Here is a 23,038-nt window from a genome sequence, read left to right on the forward strand (position 1 = left end):
GGGACACAACTGGGCGAAAGCTTTCCACATGCCCCCAAATCACCACTGTCCTAGGGCGTGCCTTCCTTCTGGATGGAGGGCCTCCTGGGAGTCTGCCCGTGCGATGGGAACCGGTCGCAGCCCTGCTCTTTGGCCTCATTTGTCAGGGGCGTTGTAGCTTGCTCACCAGAGGAATCGTTTTCTAGATTTTTTGGATCAGTTTTGGCAGGAAGCCGTACATAGGCCAGTAGCTACATATGTAGATAGATATCCACAAAACATTTTACCTGGTTTGTGGCAATGGTTTTTTCCATCTAAGTTCTACCTTTTATTGCTTTATACCCCTGGCTGCCCACTGTTATAAACATGCATCATTATTATCTAGAAAAATTAAAATGAAAAAAATTAATAGTTTCTATGGGAAATCAGACGAACCAACAAATGCTATAAGATCAAAAACAAACAAAAAAAACAACTAAATAATCCAGGGAGGCTCTGGCTGCTTTAGTATGAGACTGAGCTTTGAGTCTGGGAGTTTCTGAATAAGAGCCCCAAATAACCATTGTCCTAGGGTGAGAAGACACCTGGTGACCGACGTTCTTCGTAATTAATGAAAATCACCTGTAGAATTCCTGGCAAGCAGCACTGCAGGGCTGTGACTAAGAGTTCTTCGCACATGGGAAGCTGAACACCTTTGTAATCTTAAGTGCGTGGGCCCCTGTTCATCCTCGTGACTTGCATCTACGTGAAATCAACCCAACAAAGACAAGACCAAGAAAAGGTCTAGTAGCCTGACATTCTTCTACACTTGTATTTTGGTTAGGGAAGTTTAACAGCGGGTGATTTCAGAACAGACCCTGAAAATATTTTAAAGGTAAAGCTTTATAATATCTAAACATATCAATTAGAGCAGTTGTTTATTAAACTACAAACAAGGGAAAAACCACACCATCTTTTAAAATACAGGCCCTGAATTCCACATCACACAGAAGACAACGCATTTTGCTACGGACCACAGCATTCACTGGTTAATAACGCCACAGCTACAAAGTAATGAGATGTCCCACAAGAATACTTTTTTAACCACTTATGTTCACATCAACATATAAATAATGGAATTAAGTAAAAACTTCATTATAATGCTGTTTTGTTAGAAAAGTATTTGTAAAGTGGCATTTTTCCCCCAAGAGCTGTTTCACTTAAGCTTTATTTCCTTGGCCTTGCAAGGGGCAGGCTTTTCAGTATTGTTATTTGGTGCACACTCACTTGAAGAAATAAGTAAGTAATTTAAACTTAAAAAACACAGTCGACAGACATCTTGCCCTGCATTCTGACATTTGCTGGAATGGTCTACAGCAGGCTACCGTGCTCCCTTCTGAATGGCAGATGTCTGAAAATGTCAGTTTATGAACTGTTCACAAAGGCAGGCATTTGACCTCAAAGGTGTTCAGGGGAATTTTTGTAGTGGTCCCCAGCACAGGGCCAGCATCTCCTATTTCTGTAACATACAGCCCTATAATCTTTGCAAAGCTGAAGTACACATTAAACAGGCAAACAGAAGACACCTTTAAACAAATAAGACCTCCCAAAACCCTTCAAATATGTGTATGTACACAAAATATTCAAATAATAAAAAATTCACAACCCCTTTGAAATGCTAACTAGTAGCCACAGGAAAAATAAAGCATGGAAAATATCCTAATATATCCAATACCTCTTCTATCTCAAGCCTGTCCAGACAAAAATGAAATTACACACTAAGCCATAAAAATTTTAAAGGCAAAACATCCCACCAAAAAAAGAAAAGTGCTATTAATCGCCATTCAAGCAGTGGGGTGAAGCGGGCTGACAATACACAGTATGGAAATAAGTAACCTTGGTTACGGTTTCCAAGGACACGGGGCTCCAGGCTAACAGGAAGAGCTGAGGTGAAGCTGAATGCAGTGTTGAGTCATTATAATAAATGTTTATAAAGAAAAGCAGCGCAACGGTGTCCCACACTCCTTGGATCCCTATTGGTGGCATCTAATTAAACATTTCAAGTATTCAAGAGATATGAAAGGTAGTGAATACTTTTCATAGCAAAGGCTTTTTTCTGTTGACGTCTGCCGAATTTTCCTGTGGCACCTCCCACGGAGTGACTAAGCCTATCGCTCTTGGTAAGGAAAGTGGGAATTATACTAAGGAATTGTATCTGAGGCATTCTGGAATTTCTCAGGAATAGAAACCAGCCCAGCTAACAAGTGAGCTTACTTTTTAAAATGTCGATACTGGGCCACTGTGACACGATAGGCATCTACACAGCATTTCAAAAAACGTTTCAGCAACATTTCAAATTGGGAAACTTGCTATTTTTTTTTTTAAGAGACAGAGTCTCTCTCTCATCATCTAGGCTGTTGTAAAAAAGAAATAAATTTTTAACAGTCACTGTCAGACTCCTGGACTCATGTGATCCTCCCGCCTCAGCCTCCCTAGTAGCTGGGACCACGAATGTCCACAGATGCACTCCACCATGCCTGGCTAATTATTTTTTGTATAATTAGCTGGGGTCTCGCCATCTTGCCCAGGGCTGGTCTCTAACTCCTGGGAAACATTCTTACTGCAAAGGCAGATTCTGCTGTCATGGTTCTGTTATGAAATTTAGGCCAGGCGCGGTGGCTCACGCATGTAATCCCAGTACTTTGGGAGGCTGAGGCAGGCGGATCACCTGAGGTTGGGAGTTCGAGCGTGACCAACATGGAGAAACCCTGTTTCTACTAAAAATACAAAATTAGCCGGGCATGGTGGCGCATGTCTGTAATCCCAGCGACTCGTGGGGCTGAGGCAGGAGAATCGCTTGAACCCGGGAGGCAGAGGCTGCAGTGAGCTGAGATTGTGCTATTGCACTCCAGCCTGGGTAACGAGAGTGAAACTCCGTCTCAAAAAAAAAAAAAAGAAATTTTTAAGACCAATTAGAAGCCTGCTTGCATTCCAGCTCCATGTGGACCTGGTGCTGCCCGGGATGAAAGCAGCGAGGCCTCAGGGAAAGCCTGCCACAAGCTGTCCCACCTGTGTTGTTAGAGACACCCCCCCATTAGCCTTGTGGCGGGCAAAAGCTCCAAAGGTACCAATTCAGAGTGAGCTGTCTCAGTCAGGAATGGCCACAGACGCTATCATCGGGAGCGAGTGAGAAAAGCCTTTCTCTCCTCGGTGCCTCTCTCTGCATTCAGGCATGTAGAAGGTCAAGCAGGAGCCTCAGCAACAGCTGTTGAATGAACATGTTCCACACCTTTCTTGGAGAACATGGAAAAGCTATAAGACGGACCAAGATAGAATTTGTTCTGAGAGGGGAAAATAAATTATGTAAAAGCAGCAATGATAGACAAGACCAACTTTTTCGGTTTAAAAATAAAAGTCTAGGTCAGAGGGCCTAAACCGCACAAAGTAAAGCAGACGAGACTGAAAAATCTCTTCGTAAAGCGCATAATCAACAGTTCAGAGATGTGTGCCCTAGACTGGTGCGTTCTTCCTAGGAATCACGGCTCTTAGCCACTTGAGTTTTTCCCCCGAATTTTATGCATTCAGATTAAATGGCAAAGAAAATTCCCTACTCCAGGAAGCACGAGTCTTTTCCATCTAAAACTCAGTACTATTTCTGGACAATTTTCTTCTAAGTCATGTATCTATCCCATAAATATACATCTTGACACTTTACACTAGGCCAAGAACTCCACATTTTCACCCTGAATTCATTTTCAGGTTTTTCTCACAGATACTGCACAGTCAGGCAGTGTTGGTCCCTATGCAGTCATCTTTGGAAATTTGGAGAGAGGCCACTGCAAAGAGATTTCATTCCACTGCCTTTACAAATCTTGTCTGAGAAAACTCCATGGTCACGGTCTTTGCATGTGGCAAAACAGGTCTGCAGTGAAGGCTCCTGCGGGGAAGGATATTATCCTAATACACAGGATTTGGGCCTCTGTGAAAATGAGCATTCTTCAGGACTGCAGAGTGCCATTCTTCAGGACTGCAGGCATGTTTTGGGAAAAAGTCTTGAGCGTTGACAGCAATGAAGGGAAGGAGTAGAGAACTGGTTCAGTTGTGACAGCCAAGTGGGTAAAATCTGCCCTCACCTGCCTGCTACTGTCCAGGGCAGACGGGCAGAATCTTCTCCATAAAGAGCAGAACATCAGTTTAATCGCAATTTCCTTTTTATTCATTTCAGACATTAACAAACTAAATGCAAATAAATGCACTCTACTTCACAGGACAGTAAGTGTTCTAGGTAAAAACAAGCACTGGCTCCAAGCAGCTGCCCATTCTAGTCCCGCAACAGTAGTTTATTTTTCTTCAAATGTCAGTTCTTCACAGTTTGAATACGGCAGCAGCAAGTTCTTCCTTAGATCAAGAAAGCTGTGGTCTGTGTTTTAGAAAATCTTAAGAAAAGTAGAGAGAAGTGAGCAAGCTTCTGGCGCCACGTGCCGCTTGAGTGGGACGATTTTACCTGAAGCCCCGCAGACTGGCCGTGGGGATGACGGGGGCCCATCGCTTGCGGTGTTCTTCATATCGATTCAGGGAAGTGAACTGTGCAGCGCTCGCATTCTACTGATTGGTCCCTGTCACCCCGTGGGGTGTCACAGAAAAAAAAAGAGTCAGTGCTTCACAGAGGAGTTGTTCAGAGCAGGTCAGGCAGGACAAGGCCAGGAGGCTTTGGTTCGACACAGTTGATCCAGAAGTTGGCACAGCTGGCGTGATACTGGTGCCCTCCATAGGCCAGCTTGAAACTGTCTGTTTCTGAGTTGAATGCCTGCCAGAAATAAACAGAGATGTGGGGCAAGTCAGGCTTTTTTTCTGCATCTCAGAGCTTTTCAGAAACCAACATGTACACCTCTCCAGGTCACAGAGGCTGAGGCCAAAATGGCACACACACAAAAGCTGAGCGGGTAGCTACAGGAATTTAAGAGAGAAGGTTTTTTACTGCTAATTAAAGCTATAAAATTGTTACCACTAAACCTAGTTTCAGGAAAAGGCGGCCAAATCTTCCATGGAAAAGGCAGACAGAGGTTATGGGGCGGAGCGGGGGAATCATAAGGGGAACTAAAGTAGCCAAGGGCTGTGGATAGCTTTGATCCCTCACTGTGCTGAAGGAAGCCCTCCTCCTAAGGCTGGCATCTGACTACAGCATGCAATCCTTCACACTCCTGCAGCTGACCACAAGCCTATCATGACAAAAAATTACAAGAGTTAGAGAACAAGAGAGAGAACGAGAGAGTTAGAGAACGGCAGTTAACAACTCTTAGGGTCTAATGGCATTGGGAGCGAATAACTGAATCTACATTATCAAAAAGTCCAAACAGGTATAGAGTTAAAAAAAAATACCTCAAAATGAATGGGCATTAAACACATAAGAATTATTTCCACATAAGTAGGCTTATCAGTAAGCTACAGTCAGCCATGGAAACATAGTCCAAACCTCAGCCACGTCCTGGGGTTAGTTTTCTAATGCACTGCATATAAACAAAACTCTGAAACCCAACTTGTGGCTTGTCTGTTAAAATATGGCTAAATGGCTACATCCTGAATAAGCTCTTTGATCTCCTTCTGTGTGTCACTACAACTTCCAGGCTTCCAGAAGTTGCTCGTTCTGTCACCCTCATCACAGAGAAAAATAACTGCAACACCAGAAGCCAATTATGAGAAACAAGCATGCAAATAAGACAGAAGTGGAGCCACACAGACACATTAGTAGACTCAATCAAACATTATGGGAACCAAACTGACTCAGTGAAGGATTCATGACTGGAACAGTTCAGGATGCAATGGATGAAATCATCCAATTTGCCCTCCACACTCAAAATTAAAATGGAGACGCTAAGATAAGGTGTAACTGGTTCATACTTTTTTAGGATGTTCTTCTGCAGGCTTCTCTTCTTTCTGAAATAACGTTGAAACCACAGATCAACAACATTCCCAGAACAGGGCCTCTTGCCTCCAAACACATCCTTACAGGTTCACCCTTTCCTCCTGACCACCCCACTATGCACAGGGTGCTGCAGGCATGAGAGCCGCGTCCACTCCCTCCACAGCTCCCCCGCCGCCCTCACGCGGGGATGTGTCTGCTCCTATCATCAGCTTTTAGGACTTGAGAAAATCCCCACCTCTGGTCACAAACTTCGCAGTAAAGTGGGCCAGATGAGGTCATCCCGAGTCACGTGAGGGAAGCCCTCTGCCACCTGCAACGAGGCTGCGTGGCTTACCCGGCTCCTGGAGTCCACGTTCAAGAGGCACACTCCACAGGCAAGTTCCTGAGCATTTTTAATCCCAGGCCGTAGCATACAGGAGGAAAAATCCAGCGAGTTTTCATCTGGCTGTGAGGATGAGGATGACAAGACAAACGGGTAAGAAGTCCAGCAAGTCCATACGCTGTTCGCTTCACTCCCTCATCACTCACCCCCAGTAGGTCTAGCGGCACCCCTACAATAATTTAACTTCCCAAACATCCACTGGGAACCCGTCATGCTTCCAGGTGCTAGGAAGGCGGCACAAGTACAACACGCCCTCTGTCCTCTGAGAACTCGGTCTCGGGTGGGTGCCGGGGAGCCAGTGCAGTGCCATGCGTGGCAGGTGTGCTTAGGGGAAGTCCTGAGTGCCAGGGCACAAGGGAGGGCACTTAGCCCAACCCGAGGAGGATGGGGCCTGAAGCCAGAGACTGCTTCCTAGAACTTTTTTTTTTTTTTTGAGGCAGAGTCTCACTCTGTTGCCCAGACTGGAGTGCAATGGTGCGATCTTGGCTCACTGCAACCTCCACCTCCCAGGTTCAAGCGATTCTCCTGCCTCAGCCTTCTGAGTAGCTGGGGTTACAGGCACGCCACCACGCCTGGTTAGTTTTGTATTTTTAGTAGAGACAGGGCTTCACCATGTTGGTCAGGCTGGTCTTGAACTCCTGATTTCAGGTGATCCCCCTGCCTCAGCCTCCCAAAGTGGTGGGATTACAGGCATGAGCCACCGTGTCCCGCCTGCTTCCTAGAACTTAGAATCACCTTGGCCGAGTGTAGATGGGAGTTGCTAGGTGAAGGGGACAGGGTTGGGTGAGGTAGGGGAGGGAAGGATATTCTGTGCAGAACAAGCAGCATAGGCAAAGGCCTCTGAGCTAAAGATGGAGTATGAAAAGGAATCTAGAGGTTGGGGGCAGAGCCCAAGAAAGGAGACGAAGCCACAGCATGAGGACTTCAAGGAAGATAAGGAGCATCCTGGAAGCCACTAGGGGTTCCAACTGGATCACGACAGGCCCAGGTTCGTATTATTGACAGATCCCTCTCGCTTGTGTATAGGCAATGAATTGGGGGTGGCAATCCTCAAGGTGTGGGCCTCAGCCAGAAGTCTGCTGTAGCAGTCCTGGAGACAGATACCGATGGTCAGAATGAAGGCAGCGGCAGTGGGGAATGGGGAGAAATGGACACGGGAAAGAGCTGCCAAGGGAGAAGAATGAGCAGGCCTGGGTGACCTGCTGGACGGGAGAGGTTGGGGGACCCGGGCAGCTGAGGGGATTCACCATAATAAGACACGTGAAAGAAGGACCAGGTTTGAGGATGGAAGCTGAGGAGAAGAGTTCAGTTTGGTCCAAGCTGAGCTGGAGCTGCCTGTGGGACAGCGAAGGCCACATGCTACATAAGCAGGTGGTTGGAGAGACATACAGGCCTACTGCTTGTGGAGAGAACTGAAAGTCACCAGCTACAAGACCATAAATAGAACAACAGCTAATAAGCCCTTACTTTGCCAAGCACTATACTAAGCTCTTCACATGCATTATCTAATTCACTCCATACACATACACACACACACACACACACACACACACACACACACACACACACACAGAATGGTTAAAAGGGGAGGTCTCAATCTTGAAAAGCTGTCCAGTCACTCTGCTGCTCAGGCTGGAGTGCAGTGGCATGATCACAGCTCACTGCAGCCTTGACTTCCTGGGCTCAAGAGATCCTCCCACCTCAGTCTCTCAAATAGCTGGGGCTACATGTGCATGCCACCACACCCAGGTAATTTTTTAATTTTTTGTAAAGATGATATCTCCCTGTGTTGCCCAGGCTGATCTTGAACTCCTGGGCTCAAGTGATCCTCCCAAAGTGGTGGAATTACATGAGTCCCTGCGCCCGGCCCCGCAGCACACATTTATTTTTATTTATTTATTTTGAGACAGGGTCTCACTCTGTTGCCCAGGCTGGAGTGTGGTGGTGTCATCTTGGTTCACTGCAGCCTCCGCCTCCCGGGCTCAAGCAATCTTCCTGCCTCAGCCTCCCAAGTAGCTGGGACTACAAGGTGTGCACCACCATACCCAGCTAACACTTTTTTTTTTTTTTTTTTTTTTTTGAGATGGAGTCTTGCTCTGTAGCCCAGGCTGGAGTGCAATGGCACAATCTTGGCTCACTGCAACCTCCGCCTCCTGGGTTCAAGGGATTCTTCTGCCTCAGTCTCCCGAGTAGCTATAGGTGCCCGCCACCACACCTGGCAAATTTTTGTATTTTTAGTAGAGACGGGGTTTCACCATTTTGGCCAGGCTGGTCTTGAACTCCTGACTTTGTGATCTGCCCACCTTGGCCTCCCAAAGTGCTGGGATTACAGGTGTGAGGCACTGTGCCTGGCCATACACTTTTAAGTTTAATCTGCACTAATAACATTTTCTCCATCACTTTTTAGCACTGAGGAAATCCCTCAGTCCTGACCAAACAGGGACAGTTGGTTGCCCTGTGATAGACATAAATAACCCTGAAAGCTAGACAAATAGTAAAATTTAAGAACTAGAATGTTTTAAGTATTTATTACCACTATTTTTAATATAATGTATTTAACTGCAAGTTTATATCATTTGTGTTTGTTTTGTCTTGCTTTTGAGATAGAGTCTCACTCTGTCACCCAGGCTGGAGTGCAGAGGTGTGCATGATCATGGCTCACTGTAGACTCAAAAACTCTTGGGATCAAGCAATCCTTTTACCTCAGCCTCCTGAGTGCTGGGAATACGGGTGTGTGCTACTACACCTGGCTACTTTTTATTTTTAGTAGAGATGAGGTCTCACTATGTTGCCCAGGCTGGTCTAGAACTTCTGGCCTCAAGCGATCCTCCCACCTCAGCCTCCTAAAGTGTTGGGATTATAGGCATGAGCCACTGCACCCAGTCTTCATTTAATTTTTAGTAATAACCGTGTTTAACAACTGGCTCATAAAATTCCTGAACATTTAACAAACTCTTGCAAGCCAGTAAGAACTGGATCTAACACACTAGTGCGACAGAATGGAATCTTAGGTGGGAGCCTAGAAGTTGAAGAGTTCCTCTCAGAGGGTTTATCTTCACTCTAATGCAGGAGGTGAGATCATCGGCTGTGTCTGAAACAGCAGTAGCCTTGCGAGCTTTAAGCAGCAAATTGGCGGTGTGATTCTCTCCACCAGCACACAGTGGGTCAAGGTGGGGGAGAAGGTGGATGGCTGCACTGATTGCGGTTGGGTTCTGTCTAATGAGCATGACTGAAGGGAGTGAGGAGGGATGCCTCATGCACTGTGGAGAGTAAGGAGGTGAGAAAAGAAGTGAAGACAGAAGAGGGTTGATAGGAACACAGTAAAAGAGACAATATCCTGTCTTGAGAACCAAAAACAACAGCAGTGCCAGTGAAGAGTGAGACAACTGGATGGTTGCCAATCTGGACTCAGGAAGAGACTGCACAGGCGCTGCACAGTGTTTGCTAACACAGCCCATTGTGATGATGCCAGTGGGTGGCTGAACTGCAGGGGAAGCAAGGGCCCTGTGGTCCAGGCAGTCAAGCATCTGGGAGCCTGGCATGGAAGCTGGTTTGTCCTCATGGATACTGAGGTGACCCAGGATGATGGCAAATTCCTGTCAAAGTAACAGCTACATTTCCCATAGTTCTTCCACTCTGAACCACTGAGGAGTTTCCACATTGTTTTTGAGCAACAAAGCAAAATTATATGATCCGTATTTTTCCTCACCAGGAAAAAAAAAAGATGTCTCCTTATAAAAATGTATAGATTATGTATGATGTTCCCTGTTCCTTTCTAATTTGAAATAATAAACCATGAACTAGCTCCACAAACCTTTCTTAAACACATTTGAGCTAGATTCACTGAGATCACAGCAGGGGAAGGAAGAACACACGGTTTTCAAAGAAGAAAAGGGGAGGTGTATGTTTCAACTGTGTGCAAGAGGACTCTGGTGTAGGTGATCAAAGTAAACTTACATGGCCTTAGCCAAGTCATAGGATCTTTTTTCTTTTCTCTCTTGTCTTTTTTAGTGCAACCATGGTCACTGTGGTCAAATGTAGAAGAGGCTGGCACTAACACTTGTTTGTTCTGCAGTCAGTCATCTGTAAAAGGGTAACAATTTCACTTGCCCTAACACCTCTCTCCCATTTCTATATATCTCAGATGGACATAAAACATGCTCTGGAAGTGAAAACATAGTCTATATGATTATCACAATTATTCACGTTGACGAACTCTTAGCAAGCTTTTTAAAGAGGTTAAAACATAGTATCCCTCAGTAACCCACATTATAGATAGTCATCATGTTACTGAATCAGGGCTATTTGAGAAATCACTAGAATCTGGGAAAACTCGGAATCCTGAAATCAATCCAATTAATAAAGCCCCTTAATATCTGTTTACCAAAGGCATAAAGAAAGCAAATGAAAAGGTCATACTGTAATAGCCAATTAAAACCATAAGGCTCTGCATAAATGACCCTGTGATCAAATTACTCTTTCAGCTAACAAAATTAACCTTCCTAAGTATACATGTATAAACAGGGTGTTTATTGTAGTATAATAGCAACAGTTTGGCACCAGTCATATAACAGTTTGGCTGTCTTCATATAAGAAGATATGCCCTCTACAAGTCACCTTAAATTGATCGTCTCCTTATTTGGCAAGTATTTCATGCATTTAGTAAAGATTTAAAATATATGTTATATGTGGCCTACTGACACTGATAAGCGCCAGTGTCAGACTGAGATATAGAATCCTGAGTCTTTAGCCTACAATCAACTGCTACAATGGTGCCCAAGAAGATCCTTATTGAGGAAGAAGAGTTTGGTAGTAATTAGTGTTCTTCACCAATAATCTTTCTCCTTTTTATGGAATGGTAGGATGGGCCTTCCCTACCTCTTTTTCAATCAGGCATGGGCCTGTAACCTGCCACAGTCAATAAACTGAGCAAAAGTCACATGTAGGCCGGGCGTGTGATGGTTCACACCTGTAATCCCAGCACTTTGGGAGGCTGAGGTGGGTGGATCACCTGAGGTCAGGAGTTCAAGACCAGCCTGGCCAACAGGGCAAAGCCTCGTCTCTACTAAAAATACAAAACAATGCCAGGCATGGTGGCTCACACCTGTAATCTCAGCACTTTGGGAGGCTGAGGCGGGCGGATCACGAGGTCAGGCGTTCGAGACCAGCCTGGCCAACATGGTGAAACCCCGTCTCTACTAAAAATACAAAAATTAGCCGGGCGTGGTGGTGGGGGCCTGTAGTCCCAGCTACTCAGGATGCTGAGGCAGAAGAATCTCTTGAACCTGGGAGGCAGAAGTTGTGGTGAGCCGAGATCATGCCACTGGACTCCAGCCTGGGCAACAGAGTGAGACTCCATCTCAAAAACAAAACAAAAGAAAACAATTAGCTGGGCATGGTGGCGGCACCTGTAATCCCAGCTACTTGGGAGGCTGAGGCAGGAGAATAGCTTGAACCCAAGAGGCAGAGGCTGCAGTGAGCTGAGACTGCGCCACTGCACTCCAGTCTGGGCGACAGAGGAAGATGCCATCTCAAAAAAGAAAAAAAGAAAAAAAGAAAAAAAAAGCGTCACCTCTGGGAGGAAGCCTTTAAGACCAATGTGCTATCTCTCATGTTCCCTTGACCCTCCATGGTGACCAGTTGTGTTCCACATGGTGGAGGCTCTGTCAACCTGGGTCCCTGGATAAGGACATGGCACAGAGCCCCCCACCAACTTGAGATGGACATATAGCCTGAGCAAGAAATAAAGCTTTGCTTTTGCTAAGATGGAAGAAGCTGTTTATTACTGAAGCATAACCTAGTCTAATTTGACTGATACAAAGGGTGATCTAGACACAGGTTCCATAGGCAATTATAAAGTTTTGATATTTGCTTGGTTACAGTATTTTGTATAATCTTTCCTATTGCTGCTGTCACAAAGTAGCACAACTTAATGGCTTAAAACAACATAAATGTATCCTCTTACAGTTGTGGATTTCAGAAGTCTAAAACGGGTGAGCAGGACTGCATTCCTTCTGGGAGTTCCAGGGGAAAAATCTGTTTCCTTGCCTTTTCTAGCTTCTAGGGATGGCCTCTGCATTCCCTGGCTTGTGGTCCCATCCTCAAAGTCAGCAGGTAGCTTCTGTCACTCTTTTCTTCTCTCTGCTTCTGTTATCACGTCACTTTTTCTCACTCTTCCCCTCCTACCTTCCCCTTCTAAGGATCCCTGTGATGACTTGGGGCCACCTGGGCAAACCAGGATACCTTCCCCAGTGAAACACCTTTAACTTAATCCTATTTGCAAAGGTAACATATTCACAAGTTCCAGAGACATGGGCAGCTTTGAGGGGCCATCATTCTGTCTACCACAGCTGCCTTCTGTCAACTGACGATAGCCCTGCAGAGACACAGTAAAGATCCTGTGTCTAAAACATTGTGCAGACTGGCAAGATGACAAAAATGCCATCACCATGAAAAATAAACTGTTCTCCTGATATGTCACAGCAATAGGAAATAAGTACTCTGAAATTCACAGGTCAAGTTCACATTGAAAGGAAGTACAAAAGAATTCATATTTCACTGAGGTGAACAGTGGAATCAAAGAGCCTGTGTGATTGCCAATTGACTAAAATTCAGGTGAGTAACAACCTTTTCTCTTCTCTTAGATTTTATATGGCAAAAATCGATTAGTTTTCCAGGACAGAATTCTCTGTTTATTCCAATCCTACTGAACTTCAACCCACTTCACAAGATAAAACCTTAGATGACAAGTCACTTAGGGAGCCAACCTCAGAGTGCATCACATCTCACTAAACTAGGTGATTTTTACCTCTTGAGAAAGAAGCAGGTGTTCAGTCTGTGCCCGGAGAAGACATACTTCTACCACAAGAGGGAGTCTTAGTCCAGGGATTAAGAGTATCAAAGAGAGAGCATAAAGCTTTGCCAGTACAGTCAGCCCTTGGTATCCATGGGTTCCACATCTATGGGTTCAACCAATCTCAGATCAAAAATATTCGGAGGAAAAAATAGGAAAAAACAAAAATGATACAAATAAAAAGGTCCAATACAGTATAATAACTATTTACACAGCATTTACATTATATTAGGTATTATAAGTAATCTAGAGATGATTTAAAATACACAGGAGGATGTGCATAGGTTATATGCAAATCCTATGTCATTTCTTATCAGGGACTTGAACATCTGCAGATTTTTATATCCAGAAATGGGGGATGTCCTGGAACCAATTCCCCGCCATGGATAGGGGAATGACTGTGTCATTTCCAGCTTAAACATCAAGGAGCCACAGTTTGGAGTTTAAGACTGTGCACCCTGCCTTCCTCAGCCCAAGCATGACTACTGTGATGCAGCACTACGTTCTGTGACTTTCACTGGAGAAGGTGAAGCAGCTGTCTTCCGACAGGAACAGCCTCACAGACTTCATGGGAAGAAAGAAGTCATTTTCAGTAACTTAAAAGCTGGAAGTAACATAGAGTAGGAAGAATGGATTCTGAAATGATACAGATTCAAATCGCAGACTTGTCAGTTTCAGTCAAGTTTCATCTTCTCAAAGCCCTAATTTCTTCACCTGTAAAGGTGATAATTATAATTCCAGAGTATAATCCAGCTGCCAGAGACGGCCTCTGCACTTCTTGGCTCGTGGTCCTTTTTTTTTTTTTTCTTTTTTTTTTTAGTTTTGGCTCGTGGTCCTATCTTCAAAGCCAGCAGGTAGCATCTGCCACTTTCTTCTTCTCTCTGCTTCTGCTGTCACATCACTTTCTCTCACTCTTCCCCTCCTACCTTCCCCTTATAAGGACTTACCATGTGATAACAGGGGGTTACCAGGATTCAATTAGAATGAATGTAAAGCATATAGTACAAGGACTGGCAGGCCCTGGGTGCAAAATATCAGTAAAAGGTAACCAGTAGTAGTAGTAGTAGTAATAGTAGTATGGAATCAAAGGGCCTCACTGTGGCAATGTAGTTCATTAAGGAAGTCATTTACCTGAAATGAAGCAATAGTGTTAAGCATTAAAAGCTTCTCATAAAACCTCAATCATGCCTCTTTCTAATAATGATTTCTCCGGTTTGAGCGTCTAATCCAGAGTCCTGGGAGTTTGTATAGTTTTGTTACAAATGATTTAAACTACACAGATGTTGGTTTATGTCATTTACATGTATGCAGGTATTCTTATCAGTTCTGCTACAGTAAAGGCTTCTTCATGACAAGTAACACCTTACACTATTTCTGTGGAATGTGTGCTATTCCTCATGCAGTGGGAAACTCAAGTTTTACAGACAGAGGACATACCTAGCAGTTATCAAGGGTACAATGACATGGTATAATCTGGGCAAAGAATGATTGTTGTTCTGCCACAGCTAACCTAGTGAAAAAAGCAATTATAAGGGGAAGCACATGGGTATTTAGAGAAATGAATACTCGGGTGTTCAGGTTCAATTTACAGTACATTCTTGTGTTGTCAAGTTGGAAGATTAATTCATCTCTATACCCTTACCTAGTGTCTTAAAAAACAAAAATTAGGTAAAACCACTCTTTAGCATCTAGACACTGACGCTAGAAAAGGATGCTCACAATGGGAGTCTGAGGGAAGGGCATAAATGTCCAGCCCTTTTCTGCATTTACCTCACATTTGTTTACACTAAAGGAGTTAGAGCCACCATATGTGAACAGGGCAAAGCTCCAGGTTAGATGGGCCCCAAACCCAATAGGCTTTGTTCAAAACAACAAAATCAAATTCCAAGGTCTCTTTAAAAAGGTCTGGAAAAAACTAATCCTTGGTATAAAAAAAATCACACCAGGGATTGTATCTGAGTAGGGTGACAATTAACAAGGTGCATAAGAAAACTTCTGGATTGATGGAGCAGTCTATATCTTGATAGAGGCATGGGTTATAAGCTTGAGAGTATGCATTTTTCAAAACTCATTGAGTGGTACAACCAAGATTTTCACATCTTATTGTGTGTGTATATATATATATATTTTATTTTACCAAAAAAGAAAAAAAAGAAAAGGTGTGGAGAGGTGTTCAGAGCCTAGAAGGTGCAGCTGTAGCAAGCTTGTAGCCACAGGAGCTTGGGAAGAGGTACAAAAACGAAACTGGCTTGCACTTCACCTGGTGAGAGGAGCTATCTCAAGAAGTAAACACACAGCAGCAACCCAGGAATCTCCCCAATTATCCTTTCCCCCAAATTCACAAGTTTGGCAAGTGCACCTGGTCTTTGCGATACCTTTTCTTCTAAGATCTCATGGCAAGGAGAGAGATGCTTTATGATCACAGTCATCTTTTCCCAGCAGCAATAGGAGAGAAGAGATGGGTGGCTCATTTGGGGGTTTGTATAGAAATCTAGTTTTCAAGTGTTAACTGCAATAAGAACCGATTGCCACCCAAAGAACCTTAAAATCTAAATGTAAAGAAGGAGGCTTTTTTTTTTTTTTGAGGCGGAGTCTCGCTCTGTCGCCCGGACTGGAGTGCAGTGGCCAGATCTCAGCTCACTGCAAGCTCCGCCTCCCGGGTTTACGCCATTCTCCTGCCTCAGCCTCCCGAGTAGCTGGGACTACAGGCGCCCGCCACCTCGCCCGGCTAGTTTTTTGTATTTTTTTAGTAGAGACGGGGTTTCACCGTGTTAGCCAGGATGGTCTCGATCTCCTGACCTCGTGATCCGCCTGTCTCGGCCTCCCAAAGTGCTGTGATTACAGGCTTGAGCCACTGCGCCCGGCCAAGAAGGAGGCTTTTAAGTTACCTACAGTCCTGGTATATATATGCAAGGGCAATGTGCAGAAAAGAACTTGACTGTTTATAACAAGTTGCTGCCAGAAAAGACGCCTGGTGTTTGAATTCATTAACCTTGATGGTAAAATCAACCCATTCCCCCCATAAAAACTTAAGTACCTCTCTGGTTTTACCCACCCAACCTGCCCATCTCAAGGTGGCCACAAAGAACAGAGGTTGAGAAAGTTGACTTCTGACTGTCAGAATAAACCCAGGCCTCGCCAGTATCTCTGTGCTTCAGTTTCTTCATCTGTAAAAGGGAAGAATAAAAGTATCTACTGCTATGATGATATTCAGGCTCAACCTGCTCCATATTAGGACAAGGTCAGGAAGCAGCAGGTTGGGTGAATTAGGAAGGACACAGACGGCCGTCTCAAAAAAAAAAAAAAAAAAAAAAAAAAAAAAAAAAAAAAAAAAAAAAAAAAAAAAAAAAGGACACAGACACATACTGATCTCCAAGTTCACAACTGGCGACACATCCTTCTCTACCCCACAACTTCACAGGCACACATCACTAATTCATCATGAATTTCATTAGTAGCTGGAGCTCAGGAAGTAAATGCAGAGTTTAATGCATTTCTCTGATCCAGAGGATAATGAAGTGAATTCCAGAAGCTCAAAGAAAATTGGAGGACTGCAGCAAACACGTGCCTTTTCTCCCAAGTTCCTTGGATTAGTCATCATAATTAACCAATCCATTAAGGATAGAACTGGAAGACTCTCATTCAGACCCCAAGAATTCTACCTCTCTGAATATAAATAGAGAAACAGAGGTTAAGTAGTAAACTACCCCCATTCCTTCTCCCCAGCTTCTGTTCGCAGTATTCTGATTCAGTTGCCTTTTAGGAGTAGTGATGTGTGGTACTATAGTCCTCCTTAGTCAGGTGGACTGTCAGGAGAGAAGATGTCTGGTAGCTTGAGCATGATTCTCCTCTGCTTCAGGAGAGGATGAAGGCAGGGTAAAGATGTCAGGTTGCCATGCAGATTTACTGCAATTAAAGTCCCTAAAGTAGTCTGGGTGTGGTGGCTCACACCTGTAATCCCAGCCCTTTGGGAGGTTGAGGTGGGAAGCTTGCTCGAGGTCAAGAGTTTGAGACCAGCCTGGGCAACATAGTGAGGCCCTGTCCCTAGCAAGCCAGGCATGGTGGTGCATGCCTGTGGTCCCAGCTATAGGAAGTTGAGATGCAAGGATCACTTGAGCCTGGGAGTTCAAGGCTGTAGTGAGCCATGATTGTGCCACTGCATTCCAGCCTGGGTGACAGTGTGAGACCCTGTCTCTAAACAATAAATAAATAGGTAAATAAATAAAATTCAGTTTTAAGAACTTGATAACCCATCATTACAATGGAAAGGAGAAGTGGGCAAGGGTAACAAGGGGTATCTACAGGGAGGGTTTCTGCAAGTGAATGAAGGGTAATGATACATTTCTCCTACTAGAGTAAAAACACTTATTTTTCCACTACAAATGCAACAAATGCTATTGAAAGAAAGTTGAAAAAATGAAAAAACTAAAAGAATATTGAAAAATCCAGTGTTCTGGCTGGACACAGTGGCTTATGCCTGTAATCCCAGCACTTTGGGAGGCCGAGGTGAATGGATTCCTTGAGCCCAAGGAGTTTGAGACCAGCCTGAGCAACATGGCAAAACCCTGTCTTTACAAAAACTACAAAAATATTAGCTGGGCTTGGTGGTGTGCACCTGTGGTCCCAGCTATTCAGGAGGCTGAGGTGGGAGAACTGCTTCAGCCCAGGAGGTCAAGGCTGCTGTGAGCTGTGATCACACCATTGTACTCCAGAATGGGTGACAGAGGGAGACCCTGTTTAAAAAAGAAAGAAAAAAAAATCCAGTGTCTCATTACCCAAACACATCCCTACTATCATTTTGGCAGATTTCCTTCAAGCCCTGTAGTAACAGTTCTGTGTCATTCAAACTTCGTGCTCCTTTACAAAATGGCTGCATAAGATCCTGGCGAAAAGATTCACCACAATCTACTTAACCAGTCCTCTAGGTTTGGACTTTCAGGTTGTCTCTAATTTTTCATGTTTACAAAGAACAACTCTGTGCACTTAACTTGCTTCTTTCTGTGAATTCATATTTAGAATCACTGTCTTAGGACATTTTCTCAGAACTGGAATTACTGAGTCAGTTACTCTGAATGAATATTAATTCCTTTAATTCATTCAGCTTTTACTGAGTGTTCACTGAATGTTTACATAGTGCCTGGCACTGTGCTCAGATAAAGAAGAAAAGATGAAAAACGCAGTCTTGATCTCTGTCTACAAGAAGTTCACAGCCAGGAGGAGAGCATGATGCCAAACTTCTCTTTCCATAGGTGACTCCACCCTACAGTATCTAGTCCACATTTTACAACATCAACACTATTAGTATTCAAACAAATAGACCACACAAAAATGGGCTTAATTAGTAGGCAGGCCAGGCGTGGTGGCTCATGCCTGTAATGCCTCTAGCACTTTGGGAGGCAGAGGTGAGTGGATTACATGAGGCCAGGAGTTCGAGACCAGCCTGGCCAACACGGTGAAACCCTGTCTTTACTAAAAATACAAAAACTAGCTGGGCGTGGTGGCAGACGCCTGTAATCCCAGCTACTTGGGAGGCTGAGGCACGAGAATTGCTTGAACCCGGGAAGTGGACGTTGCAGTGAGCCAGGATCGTGCCACTGCACTCCAGCCTGGGCAACAGAGTGAGAGCTGTCTCAAAGAAAAAAAAAAAAAAAAAAGTAGGTAAAAAATGAAACCTTGTTTTGATCTGAATTAATATTGACTGATTAACTGTACCCCCCCTTTTATGAATCACTTCACATTTTTGTTCATACGTTACTGAGATGTTGGTATATTTTTCATTGATTTGTATGCTTCCTTTACAGAGCAAAGACACGAGCCTGCCATCATTATGTACTGCTACACCTCCTAGTTTACAATTTAATCTATTTTTTCACACTTAAAATGACTTCCACTCATACTTTGGAATTATGCCATTTGGCCTATATTGAGAGATGTAATAAGAAACTACTCAATGAAACCTGTTGCTTTATTTACTGAAAGGATTTTTTTTTTTTTTTTTAAGACAATGTTGATTATATTAGTTTTCTCTTTATGAGAATCCACAAAAGAAATTTCTTTCTGATATTAGTATCAAGGTCAGGCACAGCAGTTCATACCTATAATCTCAACACTTTGGGAGGCCAAGGTGGGTGAATCACTTGAGCCCAGGAGTTTGAGACCAGCCTAGCCAAAATGGTGAGACCCCATCTCTACTAAAAATACAAAAATTAGCTGGGCGTGGTGGCGCATGCCTGTAATCCCAGTACTCACTAGGCTGAGGCACGAGAATCACTTGAACCCACGAGGTGGAGGTTGTAGTGAACTGAGATCGCACCACTGTCCTCCAGCCCGGGTGACAGAGCGAGACTGTCTGGAAAAAAAAAAAAAAAAAAAAAGAGGTCAGAAGTTCAAAAGTGATACGGGTTTGAATTAGTAATAGATTTTTTTTTTTTTTTAAGATTTCTAATTTCATTATATTTCTTTCTTTTCTTTTCTTTCTTTTTTGAGACGGAGTTTCACTCTTGTTGCCCAGGCTGGAAGACAGTGGCATGATCTCGGCTCACCGCAACCTCCGTCTCCTGGGTTCAAGCAATTCTCCTGCCACAGCCTCCCAAGTAGCTGGGATTACAGGCATGCACCACCACACCCAGCTAGTTTTGTATTTTTAATACAGATGGGGTTGATCAGACTGGTCTCCAACTCCCAACCTCAGGTGATCCACACACCTTGGCCTCCCGAAGTGCTGGGATTACAGGCATGAGCCACCGTGCCTGGCCTTCGTTATATTTTCTAACAAAAAAAATAAGGTTTCTAACTTCATTTTCTTTTCTTTTTTTTTTTTTTTGAGACAGAGTCTTGCTCTGTCACCCAGGCTGGAATGCAGTGGTACCATCTCGGCTTACTACAACCTCCATTTCCCAGGTTCAAGCAATTCTCCTGCCTCAGCCTCCCGAGTAGTGGGGATTACAGGCACTCGCTACCACGGCCAGCTAAATTTTTTTTTTTTTATATTTTTAGTAGAGATGGGGATTCACCATATTGGCCAGGCTGGCCTCGAACTCCTGGCCTCAATTGATCTGCCCGCCTTGGCCTCTCAAAGTGCTGGGATTCAGGCATGAGCCACCATGCCCGGCCTAATTTCATCATATTTTCTAACTACTATTAATATGTAGGATTGTTATGAATTTTTGCCACATGCAATACATTTTATACTCTTGAATTTAGATTAAAAAATGTATTTTTTAATCTATCTATCTATCTATCTATCGACCGACCAGGTTATGAGACTGGTTAATTTTTGTATTTTTGGTAGAGATGGAGTTTTACCATGTTGCCCAGGCTGGTCTCAAACTCCTGGGCTCAAGTGATCTGCCCACCTCAGCCTCCCCAAAGCGCTGGGATGACAGGGGTGAGCCACTGCACCTGGCTGCTTGAATTTAGATTTTTAAAAGAATTTCATTATCACCAACTAAACATAATTTTATCTCTTTTTTCAATATTAATACTTCATTTCTTACTTCACTTGCCAGAAGAGTTTTTTTTTTTTAATTATCTACCTACGGTTTTAGGTTAGAAAATGAGAACTGATTCAAGGGAACAAGAAAAAGTTTTGGAAATTATTTAAACTCTTAAAGACTTTAATATTACAAACCAGAAGCAACATGACAATGGTGAGAGGATGTGCTGCTGAAGACACATTGTTGGGGTAGCTGGGTATCCACCTGGCTATCAGTTCAGAAAATTAGAACTGCTTCCTCCCACACAACTGCAATCCCATTCAGATGGGTCACAGTGTTCCATGTTAAAAAAAAATTGGAATAGCATATTTATTCCAGCTGTGGAAGGAAGATAAACTTCTGACTATTGTGAAATAAAGGATATCATCAGAGACAAACTGAATAGGTATGAATATATAAAAATAAAATAGTTTCACCCAATGAAATGTAAAAAAGGGACAGTAATAGAGGAGGAAAAAAAGGTGATAAAAGTTTACAAGCTTATATATATGTATATAAATCTATTACAAATATGAAATATATAAGGTCAATTACCATATTCCAAGGAATAAATGGTCAAATGGTCAAAAGAGTCCAATCCATTTATACACAAAGGAAACAGAAATAGAAAACTGTCATCTGGAACACGGCAAAGCCTCTCATGAAATTAAAACAAAACGCAAAAAACACCTTAGGGAATAACTGCATGCTCGTTAAATTAAGAAACTGATAGGACATAATGTAGAGAAATGTATCCATGTACTTATATACATCTGGTAGCACTGCAACCAATACAAGCTCTTGGAAAGCCTTCTAATAAATGTAACAACAGCTACATATGTATGCATGCACCTGTGCAGACACACACACTGACCTCCTACTCTACTTGGAGGAACTACATTCCCACAAAGGAACAGTGATTTGTTATTTAGAGAACTACTCATAACAGGAAAAAATGAAAATAACCCAAGAACCTAAAAAAAGAAGGGCTAAACAAACTACAGGATGGCAACATGAGGTATCATATAGCTTTTTGAAAGGACACATATGGGGACACAAATAACTAGAAATGCAAAGGGAGTATCTCAAACCAATGCTTTGCAAAACTTCCATGTATTATGTGAATTAAGAAAGGTGTAGCCAGAGTGAATGTTTTCCTATACTCTTTTTTTCCTTAGGTTCCCTGGGCCTTGGAGAGATCAGAAGCCCACCTGGTACTGTTCAGCTGACCACACACCTGTGATCTCCCTCCTTTAATGCAACATGCTCCAGTTGGCACCTTCAGCCTCTAGTAAGTACCATCATAGGAATACACTCTGCTTTACAGCTTAGGTTTCTAGAAAGGAAAGCAACTGCTGAGTTGTTATATGGACTTACTGTGAGTGTGGCGAGTGACATGAAGCCGATTAGGTTATTCCATACTTTATCGATGTCCTTCAGCAACTGCTGGAGTTTCTCACTGCACACTGCAGTGGCTTTTATCCCCAGCTCCACACGCTTGGTTACCCTGTACACTTCAACAACACCTGATGGGATGAGAGGGCAGAGAGAGAGTGTTGGCAGTGGAGACACAGAGGAACCAGACAGGGGAGCATTATTGCTTGCTGGTATCTGTTAGAAACAAGGGGTATATCTGGACAGAGGTGTACGTACTATTCTTTGGGACCAATCCACTTCTCAATGCTGCTGTATAGCTCACTGGTAAGAGCACAGACTGTAAAGCTGCACTGCTTGGGTTCAAACTCCAGCTATGCCTCTTACTGGCTACATGACCTTAGGCAAGTTACGTAACCTCTCTGTAACTCAGTTTCCTCATCTGTGAAGTTGGGACGGTAACAGTACCTCCTCCAAGGATAGTTAAGAGGATTAAACAGGTTAACATGGTAAAACGCTTACAACAGTGCTTGGAGAATGGCAGGCAACATGCAAGTTATTAGCTTTTGTTTTTTGGGAGGTTTATTTATGAGTCCATCTGTTTGAATCTGGGAGATCCCAATAAACTAGCTGAAAATGGGGATAGTAAAATTTTTAAAGAATCTAAATGTAATAGCATCACAAAGTAATTAAGAAATATCTCACCCCTCTGAATCTGAAGTTCTTACAAACACTTTGACTCCACTTATCTTTATACATGCAACAGGATGCAGAACAGTTCTTTTCCTGTGGTCTCTAAATTGTGGTTGAACTCTTCAAGCAAGGATGAGAGGTGATAAGTACCTCACATTCTAAGGACGGCCACCAGATACATCCCTAACCCCTGCAATGTGACAGTCACCAAAGACATGACCCTGACCTCTCTAAGTGAACACAGAGGAATTCCACGGGATCTTCAGAGTGGTGCCTCAGCAGCCCTGTGTACAGCACTATGGTCTTTCTTCTTCCTTCCCCAAGGGAGGGGCAGAAATTACTGCCCATCCTAAGCCAAGTGAGGGGGCTTCTAAGCGAAT

General features: G+C 43.6%; 1 protein-coding gene across 14 annotated transcripts in view; it reads right to left on the bottom strand.

The window, feature by feature from the left end:
* Window positions 1-776: 776 nt before the first annotated feature.
* Window positions 777-23,038, bottom strand: part of SYNRG (synergin gamma) — a 97,018-nt gene continuing 74,756 nt past the window's right edge. For 10 of the 14 annotated variants that reach the window (XM_033183841.1, XM_033183835.1, XM_033183834.1 and 7 more), the window contains 4 exons: window positions 21,969-22,117; window positions 6,216-6,326; window positions 5,857-5,892; window positions 865-4,765 (listed from right to left, as the gene is read on the bottom strand). In XM_033183841.1, coding sequence (XP_033039732.1) covers window positions 4,634-4,765; window positions 5,857-5,892; window positions 6,216-6,326; window positions 21,969-22,117 — 428 coding nt within the window. In that variant the 3' untranslated portion in view covers window positions 865-4,633. Of the gene's footprint in view, window positions 4,766-5,739; window positions 5,893-6,215; window positions 6,327-21,968; window positions 22,118-23,038 lie in introns of all 14 variants that reach the window. The other 4 variants (XM_033183839.1, XM_033183838.1, XM_033183829.1 and 1 more) reach the window with 2 other exon arrangements.

This window comes from Trachypithecus francoisi, unplaced genomic scaffold (genome assembly GCF_009764315.1).
Source record: "Trachypithecus francoisi isolate TF-2019V2 unplaced genomic scaffold, Tfra_2.0 Lachesis_group20, whole genome shotgun sequence".
NCBI lineage: Eukaryota > Metazoa > Chordata > Mammalia > Primates > Cercopithecidae > Trachypithecus > Trachypithecus francoisi.